The 12,451-nt window shown below is 45.0% G+C and overlaps 1 protein-coding gene across 5 annotated transcripts in view; it reads right to left on the reverse strand.

The window, feature by feature from the left end:
* The window catches only part of RAD51B (RAD51 paralog B), a 337,160-nt gene extending 335,065 nt beyond the window's left edge, over positions 1-2,095 (reverse strand). The window contains exons 1-2 of one of the 5 annotated variants that reach the window (XR_016466903.1): positions 1,629-1,921; positions 212-306 (exon numbers count right to left, since the gene is read on the reverse strand). Coding sequence is in view for 4 of the 5 variants with exons in the window: in XM_090141154.1 (XP_089997280.1) it covers positions 212-295 (84 nt within the window). In the remaining variant the exon portion in view is untranslated. Of the gene's footprint in view, positions 1-211; positions 307-1,297; positions 1,493-1,628; positions 1,923-2,037 lie in introns of those variants that run through there. The other 4 variants (XM_090141154.1, XM_090141155.1, XM_031593674.2 and 1 more) reach the window with 4 other exon arrangements.
* Positions 2,096-12,451: the final 10,356 nt, after the last annotated feature.

Consider the following 12,451-nt stretch of genomic DNA (forward strand, 5'->3'; position numbering starts at 1 on the left):
AAAGTATCCTTTTTTTTCTTTTTTTCCAGAAGAAAAGATAGTAAGTATATCCACATTTGAATGCCTTAGCCATCCATCATCTTAAAGCAACATTTTTACAAGGTAAGCAGACTGAGCCAGAAATTTTACTAGACAGTAAGGCTTCATGTAAATTAAGCATAGAAATTTAATAAAATAGAAGTAATCCAAAGCCATAGAGTAACCCTTTCACCTGGCAGGTAGTGATCTGATAGCGGCTTAGTCTTTCACACAGCTCCTGAGACAACTTTGCTCTTCTCAGCTTCTTAGTAGCCATACTCGCTTGGTCTGCAAGGCAAACAAAACAGTTTTTGAAGGCTGCTTGGAACACGCCTGTGCAAACAATTACACCCTTTCCTTGCTAAAGAGTAGGAAAGAACATACATGTATATGTATAGGCATGTATAGAAAGCCTAAGTCACAAGAAATAACCTTACCACACAGAAAACAGTTCTGTTTAATTACATCACCTAATATTGGATCATTAGGAGATCATAACAATAAGAACAAAGAATCTGCAGTGCTTGTATGACATGGGTTTCTGAAAAAGAAGCAAGCCCCAAAACACTCAGCAATGAGTTGAAAGTGAACTTCTTGTGCTAAATAGCGCCAGAAGGAAAGAAGGTTCTCTCAGGATGCTAAAACTGAACAATAATGACACGATTTACTTAGACCTAGAACTGCTAAAATACAACATGCTTGTGGTGATCAGGTATGCAACAGAGATGTCAAAGGATGGGAAGGATGCAGGATGGAGACAAAAGAATAACCAGAGGTTTGGAAACACGTTTTAGCATGCAAGATCCAAGACAGACAAACTGTTCAGAACCATTTCATAACCTTCTATGTAAATTTTATAGAAAACACTGTTTAAAAAGGGGTTCTTTTACTTAAAAAATCACATACAAGAAACTAGAGGTCAAAGCTAAGTGTGTGAACACCAGAACTACAATGTAAATATTACTGAATTAAAAACAGAGTAAAAAAAAAACAAAACCAAAACAACCCACAACATTGGAACGAGGCATTGTGGTGTAGACAAGTCAGTTCAGGTTTATTTATTGTTTTGAGACGACTTTTTGAAGAGTAGCTTAGTTTGGATAAGCCCTAAGACTAACTTATGCGATTGCTTCGTGAAGTCTCCCTAACCCCCAGCTGTGTGCTTTTTTTGCGGGGAGAGCTGTACCACCCCGCTAGGCAGAGCCACACGTGGCTGTACTCAACTCCGCCAGCAGGCTTTCAAGCACATCTCACACGTAGCATTAGGTGACATTCCTACCACTCGCTCACAGAAGGTCACGCGAAACCAAAAGCAGCCTGCACCGCCTACATCTGTGCGGACGCGCAGACCCTCGCTCGTTCGCGAGACGGAGACAAGGCGCCCGCCGCACGCAGCCCGCTTCGGAGCGGAGCCGGAAGGCCAGGTGCCGGCGGAGCGCCGCTAGCAGCCCTTACCGGGACGGCCGCACGGCCCGGGCGCCGCCCGCCTCGGCGCACACCGCACCCAGCCGCGCATCGCACGGCCCCGCTCGAGGGCAACAGGCGGCCACGCGGACGGCGCCCGGGCCGGGAGAAACACCCACAGCGCATCCGGAGCGGCACGGACTTACACCGAACGACACGGGCGCCGCGGGAGAGCCTGAAACTCCCGCCTCATCTGGAGCCCGAACGCGGCTCTACGCCCTCCGACGCCCGAGCTCCAGCAGCGAGCGGAGACTCGGCCCTGCCGGGAGCGGGCCGCGCCGGCGCCCAACCGCACGGCAACCCCGGGGTGTCCGGCGGCGTTGGGCCCCGACTCGCAACTTTTCAAAGTCCCCCCGCGGCCGCCGCGCTGAGGCGGAGCCGCTCGGCGAGGCCCGCGCGCGCCATTGGCTGCGCTCCCGGCGATGGCGCGCGGCCCTGACGGCCGGCGGCGCGCGGGGCACGTCGGGACTGGTAGTGCGGGGGGAGCCGGCTGCGGGCTGCGCGCCCAGCGGCGGTAGTAGCAGAGATTCCCTAGAATCGGTGTTTCGTTCGTACCCTGGACAGATCCCCTGGGTTCACTGCCCAGGGAAGTCCGGAGCCCACAGAGCGGGGTACGGGGAGCGGCGGGCTGAGCGCGGAGAGGAGGTGGAATGGAGAAAGAGCTCCTCCTGCTGGACACTGCCTGTAAAAGTTGACCTCCACACGGGAAGTCGCAATTCAGGATAAAAAAGCGTGCAGGAAGGAAGGCTGGCTGTGGCTGCGTGCTCGTTTCTGTGGGAAGAGGGGCCGTGAGTGCAGCACAGCTCTGTTACGGACTTTATTTACTGCTTGTTACTCATGCCATCAGGACCCCCAACCTCTATATCAGAGGTGGAGGAAAAAAGTAACACTGCCTTGGTGATGTTCTCCCACAGTTGGAGCAGGTCTTTCCATTTACCACGGGGGCTACAGATTCCTTCCCATCTTCCTACAGATATCTGTATGAAGCCAGAGCACATCTCGCCATATAGCTCCTCTGGAGGATCTGTAAGCAAAACTGAGGCACCCCGTTGTCTCTCTTGTGAGTTCTTTGTGTCATGTTTCTCAACGGAGTCACGGCTGTTCCATTCTTGGCTGCTCAGATACACTTCCAAATCTACTGGGAAATAATCATGCACTGTCTTCTCCATCTGACTTGAGAAATTCAGTCTTACATATCCTGAGGATACTCAGACAAGTGAATGATGCACCTACGTGTATCAAAGCTCCCAAGCAGCAACAGAGCAGTGACCATCACACTCATGTTTGGCAAAGGCATTGCTGGTCACTGGGGAACTGGGGCACTCAACTAACAACTCCACCTCTGCTCTGTGACCTTGGTCAAGTTCTGTAATGATAGGGTATCTGTTTTCTTTTTCATTTTTGGTTTTACCTATTTAGACTGTAAACACAGTGAGCACTGCTGGCCCGACAGAATTATGTGCTGGTTGTGGCACAGCAGGGCTCTGCTCCAGTCTAAGCCTTTAGCAGCCCCTGGAACTCATAATAAGAAGGGATTTAAAAAGCTAAGAGAAGATGATTACTTTGTAAGACTGAGCCTCACCACACTGATTTAAGATGGTCCTCTAAATTGGCAGTGGTGGACTAAGAATGTTACAGAAAGAAAAAGCGTAACAGCAGCAACTACTAAATTCATAGAACCAGAGTGTTCTATCAACAAACACAGCAATTACAATAAAGTTACAATTAAATAAAGGGGGCAAGAACCTGATTGGAAGGACACAGAATGAAATGAAACGCTTATCAATCCTTATCCTAATAAATTCTCAGCAGTTAAGTAGTTCTGCTATGCTCCGGAATCCAAAAGATAATGGCAAAATATTTCCTTCCTCAAAAAGAAAGAAAAAAAAAAAAAGTTCTTCATGTAACCTAAGACAGACTTTTTCAGACAATAGTTTTGCATAATTTCACATTATTCACTTAATTTCTAAAACAGCATCAGCCTGCTGATATTGACTATATTCTTCAGATTAATTACAGTTTTCCAACTATCAGTTGCTGCTTTAAAACTAGCAGTGCTCTACTCATGTGTGAAAGGAAAACAGCTCCCTACTAAAATGCAGTGCATGAGAATACAGTGAGAGCTCTGACTCACAGCAGTAATTCAGACATTCAGAGCACTTCCCTACCTTATGTTTGCTGAATAGTGCCTAATTAGTCTGATGTATTCTTATTTCTTCGTGATACCTACTTAATGCCTAGCACATTCTTAAAAGCAACTGATGTGCTCTTGAGACTGGAAAGCACTTATGAGACCATCTCACTCTTTCCCGATATTAAGGTCCCAAGAGGTTTCTCAATAATGACATAGAGAGGAACCACCAATGAAATATTCTGTCCATTACTATCTCCCCAAAGGAGATGGAGATTTACTTCCAACTCTTTGGTGCTTTCCTCATCTCAAAAGAGAGAACTAAAATGATCTCACAAGGAGGCCTACACCCTGATTAAAAACACTTCATTTTCCACACACACTCTGGCCACCTCACTTCACTTGAGACTTTCCCAGCTGCATATGCTGTAGAGATGGAGCAGAGGGAAAGGAAAACATCCTTCTATTGTTTCTACAAACTGCTCAGAACAATGTTGCTGTTATCGGTGGCTATAATAAGCAGACTAAGAACAACAGAGCTGTGAAATATCAGCCCATCTTCTCATTCTAACCATTCCTCCCTCCCCCATTGCTCTGAGCAGTCTGTAGGCCAGTTAAATGCCTCTCACCAGGCAATTAACCTTTTTCCTCCTGCCTCAGGAAGGATTAAAACCAGTTATAATGAATCCTCCTCAGGTATTAGTGAGGACTTGTCCAACCATACACATTTACACCCAGGAAAAAAGCAGCTTATCTCTCAGGACAATCAGAAGGCATTTCTCCATTTTCTACCTCTTCACAGATGCTCTTGTGAGGAAGTATTCAGAATTATCCATCATCCTCAAAACAGCTTCAGAAATATTCAGCAGCAGTGTAGAGTTTTTGAAAGAGCTTCTGTACCTCCCACCCTTTTACTGAACAGCAGAACAGCCACCTTCACTGCCACTGCAGGCAGAAGGACAGAACCACCTGCGCATTATAGCTCTGAAAAATTCACACGTGATTGCTTTCTGCCCAAATTATAGCAAGCAAAATGAGAGACCTCAGGGATTATTCCACTTTTAGATTGTACTCATCTAAGAAGATTGCTCTCCAAGATCAGCTTCCTACTTCATTTAGCATTTTCTGGTTAAAGGGACAGCAGGATTCATTCAAGTCTTTGGGCTTTTTACATTTCCCTTTTAAATTGGATGAGAAATCTATGAACTAACAAAGCAGCAGAATAATAATCCAGGTGAAGTTGTTGCTATCTTTACCCATACAAGCTAAACCCAATTTATCCTACATAAGACAAACCTGACCTCATCCTGCCTTTCACCTGTGCCTTATCATCACCCCTTTTACTGTCTTGTCTTGAAGTTCTGTGTACTGAAGAACTAGACTTGCTGCAGTAGCAGTGTCTGCAGTTACCAGCCTTGCTGTTCATACCACAACATTTCCTGCATCTTTCCCTGAGTTGCTAAGAAATAACAAATATTGCAGCAGTAGACCTTTAGGAGCATTGCACAAAGAAAACCAAGGTAATTCTTTGGTGTCCACTGCAGGTTTTTCCTGCTAAACCACGGAAAACTGCAACATTTCCTATTACTCAGAAACTTGAACTAGATTTGCGTTTATGTCCTATGAAGCAGACTTGTTTCACAGTGACCAGATACAGAAGGATATTCAGTAGTGTTCAGTAGTTCAGTGGTTCTCCTTTGATCAATTCACTTCCTTATAGATGTGCGCATCCAGCAAGTCATCCTGTGATCCTTCACAGCATCCCGTCTCCATTGAGCAGCAGCAATTAGACTGGGATGATGCAAGCATTTTACGGGGATGAGCAGAGAAATGGCACCATGTACCCGTTGTACACACAGAATCAGACACCACTGCAATTAGTACCTGCAGAGCTTTCATGGCTCCATTAGGACAACACTGCTACAATCACAGCATTTCCTGGTTCCACTGCAGTGTCTTTTCCTCCATGACTGATCTACAACAATACAGTGGAGTCCATCATCTATGTTCCTTTCAGGTTGAGCCCTCACTCCTTAAACGGAGATCTGCACTGGCAATAACAAACAGGAGCAGGTGGGCAGTGCAGAGGGAGGAGCTTTCTGCTTGGACAACAGCAGCAGAGAAAATCAACTTCCAGACACTCATCTTTGTGCAGCTGCCAAATACAATGGTGCCCATTTAAAGAAAAAAAAAAAAAAAAAAGACAAAATTATTCATGTACAATGTCAAAAAAAGAAATCAACCCAGTGTGAACATATTTGTTCAGATCACTGCCCAAGGAGCATATTCCAAATCAGCAATTGTAGTGAAAGTGCTTTGGTTTTTGGAAAAGAAGTCTTCACTTTTGCACTGTTACAGATTAATCACTCTGATAACCCAGTAGCTGCACTGAGCCCAGTATAGATCTTATTTCAAACAACAAGCACAAAAACCAGCAAGGGAAAGGGTGCATTCCATGCTTCATTCCATGAATCATTTCAGTCTGGTTTTGGTTCTTGCATGCTTTTAATTCTACTCATTTTAAAAGCCACCAATGAGATCCCTTTGCTGGGACTAGAAGGGAAACTGCTCCAAACGTATGCATGGTCCTGGCTTTCCCATCCTCTTCAGATGTTGCTGAACTGCTTCCAAAGGTGGCTGAGTGGCATGGAAGAGAAGAAACAGCCAATCCTGGGCAGAGGAATCCAACGTAAGTTTCCCCTCTCAGCATCTTTGTGCTTTACGGTTTTCTGCCTAGCCCTGAAGGAGTGAGACATCTTCATGCCTTGCCACTCACTCTCACCTTTTTCCTTTGAGGAACTTGGCAGACTTGAATAAGATCAAACCAGGGACCTAGGGACCTGATATCCTGAGTCTCACCAGTGTTGAGGAACAGATATGAGAGACTTCTTAAAGGATAATTAAAGAAGAATTTACAGAGGAAAGTAGAAATTAAATTAATTCTGTGCTCACTTTTTTACCTTGAATAATGGCAGTTCTTAACCATTTTACTGGGTTGAGCACACAGCAATAATTTGAGTATCACCCCAGGACAGCACTACCCCAAACTCAATTACAATAGAGCATCCAGGCAAGCATGTCTGCTGTTCACTGTTTGGGCATGATGCCATCGCTGTGATCATATTATCATCACCCTACACTGACTACCCATAACAGATTGATTTTACAGTGTCACAGCTATTTTTTAAATCACTGCAGCATGCAACAGTAATTTAAATGAAAGATGTAGCAAATTAAGCATATACTTAATTGAAATAAAATAGAACATTTGTACAGCAAGAGGATGAATGCAAGATTAGCTGTTTTGCTGAACTAAGGTCCTATTAATTGTCAGATAATTGAACTTTTGTTTTAGATGGTTCTTTGAATGTAGGCTTATAAATCTGCTAGAAGTATCACAGTCAGCCCAATCTATTTCAGCATTTGAAGGCATATTTTTCCTAAACCTTTGGAGTTTTCATGTCCAAGAGGAAACAAAGCTTGAAATGACAGTACTCCCACCCCAGCTAAATGAAGTGCACCACAAGGAAAGGTGTTCCTGAGATGATGGAAGCTGGAGCCATTCTGCATTCATGTCTGACTTTCATTATAGCTGTGCTATCATGGCATCAGCAGGGACAGGTGAATCCCGGGCTGTGTGACCAGCAGCCTCACAGTTAAACCAAAGGTTTAACTCATCTGGCTTTCATTCAGCTTGCACTGGGACCTGCTTGCATCCACCACCAGCTCAGACACCAAGGCCAAAGAATTTTTAAAAGCCTCTGATTCAAGCTGTCTTGATTTTTGAGCTTCCAACTTGAAATACTTTCAGCCCCAGGAGCACACAGTTGCCATCCTTTTAACTGGAGCCTTCTGAAAATCAGGATAGAGATATCCTAAACTGGTAAAACTTGAGTCACTCTAAATCTGTGATCACTTTTCATATATCTGGGCTTGAATGATAAGCTCATGAATGTACATCAGTCAGGACTGGAAAAAGGGCAGATGAGCATGAGACTTGTTTGTCTTAACTCTTGATTTTGTATCTAAAATAAATACTCTTTAAATGTATCACCCTACTTCCATCTTACATTGGTAAGGATCCAGAACTACATTGGTGAAATGAATGGTTACGCAAGGATAAAATGAGACTAAGAACAGAGTCAGGCTTTCAGGGTATAAAAATATGGGCCACAGTACTTCTGTTGTTTCTTTCTCCCTGCTTTTAATCTCACAGGGAGATAAAGAAGTGGTGAGGATGAATGAATGTCAGACGTGAAGAAAAATCTTCGGGCTTTCCATTCTGTATGATAAGGACTAGAATAGTAAAAAAAGCAGCAGAGGTCAGAAATGAGATACAGCAAAGAAAAGCAGCATGAACACTTTTTTTTTTTTTTTTTTTCTGGGATAATGGACTTGATTTGTTGTGTATGAAAAGAGACTCTTGGAGAGAACAGACAGAAATAGCAGAAGGTTTTACAGGGCAAGGGAGAGGTACTGTTATTGTACTCTATATATGTATGGTTCATTCCGGGATTTTGTGGCTGCTTTTCTGAGAGCCTGGCATCTGCCACCCCACATCACCATCTCTTACCTAATCCACAGAGTGAGCACACGTGCCCTGCTCTGCAGCCAGACAGACAGGAGAGGAACAATTCTGGGGCAGCCCCAGAAGCCAAGGCTGCTGTCTCCATCCCAGCATGCTCAAGAAGGGCAGATGTTTGGTTTCTGTTGGATTAAGCTTTTGGCTGGAGATTAAGCTTTGTTGTGGGTTAGCTGCTGATCTTGATAGCTTTCCTGCATATCTGCCAAAAATGCCTAGTGTAGCATATAGGCTCTTTTCCTGCAATCTGTCAAAAATCTAAGGCAACACATAACATTATATTCAATATTTTAGAAGAAATGGAAAAAAATAGTTTAGGATGAACAAGAATTCCTTCAATTTCTCCTCCCCTTTACAACCTCCACCTGCTTATCAGCACCACTGTTCCTCCTTCTGCCTGCTCAGAATAGGGAGGGGAAAAAAAAAGAGCAAAATTGCAGACACTGAGGAAGTTCAGCGGGAGCAAGACTGTGCTCGAATACACCAAGGTAGGAGGAGTAACAACATGAATAAAATGAAAGGTATTATCATTTTGCTTTTGGATAACTGTCCCATGTATACCGCTCAGGAACTTGTTCATTCCCAAGACTGAAAAAGGCCAGATCTGGATCCAAATACCATGGCCAGAAGTGGTGTTTCTGTTGGGTTTGCTGACTGTGAGAGCCCAGTGAATGGCTGCAGATCCCTTGTTCCTAAAGATGTCACAGGGATGTCCTGGTACCCCGGCTGCCAAAGATAGGTATCACTGTGCTGCTGCTACCACGCAAGGAGTGGGCTAGGAGCCAGGAAAACATATCTAAACAGACAGCCTGAGCCATCCTTTTTCAAGGCTAAATTTACTCCCCTGTGAGGCAGTGGGCCTTGCACATAGCACACGGCAGCTGCTGTGGGATGAAGGGCGCCTGTCACTGTGCTTGGATTTTACTAATAGCTGGGGGTGTTCCCAGGAGTGACTTTTGGAAGAACTTGTTCCCTGTGTTTCTAGGACATGTGGAATCTGAAATTCCCCCTCCAATAGGGCTGGCTCGGTCCTTAATCCCTCAATATCTGGAGCAGATCAATTAACTGTGGTGCAGGACTGGGAGAAGGGGGAGGCAGGCTCTTTGTGAAGCTTCTTAGAGATATAGATCATCTCTGGCTTGTCAGTGTGTTCTGCAAAGACACTGGGAAGACTTTAGTTGCCTCTTCGGGCACAATTATTTCCCTTGCAAAATCTGTGCTGGACAGCTGATTGCCTCGGCCAAGATATCTGCAGTTCAAAACCACAGCATCTTACAAAGGGCCTGCTACAGCCTGCCTTTAGAGTCAGAAAGTTTCTACCCACATAAATAACCTCTCTGCAGCCTGATCATGCTGCTCCTCAGATCAGGATCAGCCCTGATGCTCAAGCTGCAAGGTGTTGTTACTCTGTAGGATACCTGCTCAGTTGCTCTGTTTATAATAAATGCTATCTCTGCCAGAGCTGCGGGTGAAATCTCCCTCAGGAACAGAATTTCCTGCTGATTCCATGTAGAAGGCTTGGCAGAACACCCTGTACTTACAGATATTTTTGCTGGAAACAGAAAAATCCTCCTCTGGGGCTGCCCCCTAAAGCCCTCAACCCTGAACATGTAATCTCCCCAGAGACCTGATGTACATGAAGAAATATAATCTTCCTGAAGCATCTGTTGTCTGCATCATATTAAATATGACTGAGACCCAACTGTCAAATCCCCAGATCACTGGCTGCAGAATCCCTTAAACAGCAGTAAAATCCAGCCCCTCCTGCAAGGAGCTCCAGCATACAGGAGCTTTCTATTTCTTTAAGAATTGCTGTTTTACCACTGCTGCAGCCCAAGAAGTGCCTGTGGTTTCCAAGAGCCATTTCACCTGCTCTGTGCTCCAGGAAGAACAGATGGGAGATGGAGCTGTGGATTCTATACCTGCAGGGAGCCTGGCAGTGGGCTTGTGGCTGCACTGGGAGCCAAGGAATTGGCAGGTGTTAGGCAAGGGCTCTGCAAGGACACCCTACAATGTGGGTCTGGGTGGCAAAGCAGCTCTAATGCCACAGCGAAAGAGAACCAGGGGTGTCTTTATCAAAAAGACACAGAGATGAGTGGTGTCTGCTGCTTTCTTCTTTATATATTTCATTGTTGTGCATTTTTTTCCAATACTTCTATCCTTGACATCTGCCCTTCCCTCACCATTACCTCCCTTCCCCCACTTCTCCCTGTAATGCTGCTGTCCTTGCTTCCCCTTTTGTACATATGACCCTTCCACTATGTGGGGATTAGCATCTCACTCATAAATATGTGAAATAGATATGTAGATGATCTAATTTGCTGGGGTTTGTAGGGCTGGCATGACAGACAGAACGGGGAGAAGGGTATATTCTGACAGGTCAGCTGAACTGCATACGGAATGGGGAACAAGAAATAGGCACATGTAACAGCAGTACCAATACAGCAGAAGGACTGCAGGGGTGAGGACAAGATGGTGAAACAGAAAGGCTGAGGAAGAGCTTCTCAGCAGATCACAGAATGCTTAGATCTAATACAGAGGAACGGAGAGCACCAACGGGCCTGAGGAGGTGGTGTTCAGAGAGCAAGAATGTGTAGCTGAGAAGCCACATGCAGAGAAGTTGCAAACCCTCCTAGATTTGTCTGAAGTGACCTGAGGGAGCCATGCAGCCTGCTGGGGCATGTGAGCCCCGGGCCCTCAGTGTCCTCAACCCACTGACACAAAGCAGATGGGGAAATGACCTGTTCTACCTTAATGGAGGACTTGTCCTGAGTTCGAATTAAGTAAAAAACGTCCTTCTATGAGGACGTCCACACAGCAGTAACTACCTCTTTTTAAAGGGGTGTGGCATGTCTGTCTTAGATATTAATCTGTTTTTAAAGCCCCATGTAAAACATGCAGACACAGCACTTGCTCCTAGTCTGCTCCATGAGCATGCAGAGCTTCATCCTGACTCTTCTCTGGTTCTTAGATGTTCAGGGAGGAGCAGAGGAAATGGGCCAGAGTGCTGCTTGCACTAAGCAGTTACAGCTCTTCCTCCCCGGTACAAGCTATGATGCAGTCGGTGGTGCAGTACAGAGGCCCTTGGCTGTGTTTGTGCATCTAAGCAGACATGCACTCACTATGTGCATAGGCATTTGTGAGAAGGATCATTTGAAATTACTTATTGAAATTATTATTCTGCACACATTGAAATTCAGAGATTGACAAGGGAACCTTTTAGCTGAATTTAGCCCTGAAAGCCTATTTTATGCCATTGTGTGGATGTGATAGCAAAGGCACTGAAAATTAATTGCAAGCTTGCAGCTATCCTAGTGCCTGAAGGCAGGCATGTAAAGTGCTTTCTGCTCACAGCTTCCAAAGCACTGACAACTGCAGCTCTTGTGGGCTTCAGTGGATGCTACAGCTCATCAATAATCAGCACATTTGTGTTAAATTGCCAAAGGAAAGCTCCTGAAAGGAAGCTTAGAGTACCTGTGTTTGCAAAATGGATGTAAGGCATAGAAAGTGACAGGCTGCCAAAATTGCTGATGGAGAAACGGCACAAGGAAAAGCTGTGGCATCAGACGACAGCAGAAGGGGCAAAGTAGATAAGCTCTCAGTAACTGCAACAACTAGAGCTGATAGAGCAGATGGTCATCTCATTTTGGTCTCTAACATGGTTTATTGCCCCTAGCAACATGTACCCCAAAGTACTCTGCTGCTGCTGATGGGATAATGTAGTAAAGGGAGGGAGAGCAGTTCTATTCTGAACATAATAGACCCATGCTATGTATCAGCTCTGACAGCCCCTTCATGTGCCAGCTTTGCACTTGGGCAGACTGCATGCATGTGGTTACTGGCATCTTCTCTTCAATGAAAAGCTGAAGGAATTTTTTCAGTTACAAGCCTCCAACCTGTGGGCAAACTGCTGCTCCCAGGGTTGTAACACACAGGGCAGTTTGAAACCAAAATTGTGCACACCAATGGAGGAAGCACAGGGTTTAAAGCAAGCCAAATTTGGCTTTGAAATGGGAAAAGTAGAGATAGAAGTTGCTGTGGATGAGAGTAGAAGGTGCTGATTCAAATACAGGAATGGTAACTTTGAAGGCAGACTGCTGCATTTATTAAAAAAACCATTTACCAAGCAGTAAAGAATGTAACAGCTTTCTGAAAACAGAAGGAAAGACTCTGTGCTCCAGGCTAGCAGAATAAACACACCTTACAAAAAAAGACTCCCCTAATGCAGTGCACTAAACTGGTTCCCAAATTCCAAC

This window comes from Phasianus colchicus, chromosome 5 (assembly GCF_987193195.1).
Source record: "Phasianus colchicus chromosome 5, bPhaCol1.hap1.1, whole genome shotgun sequence".
Classification (NCBI taxonomy): Eukaryota; Metazoa; Chordata; class Aves; order Galliformes; family Phasianidae; genus Phasianus; species Phasianus colchicus.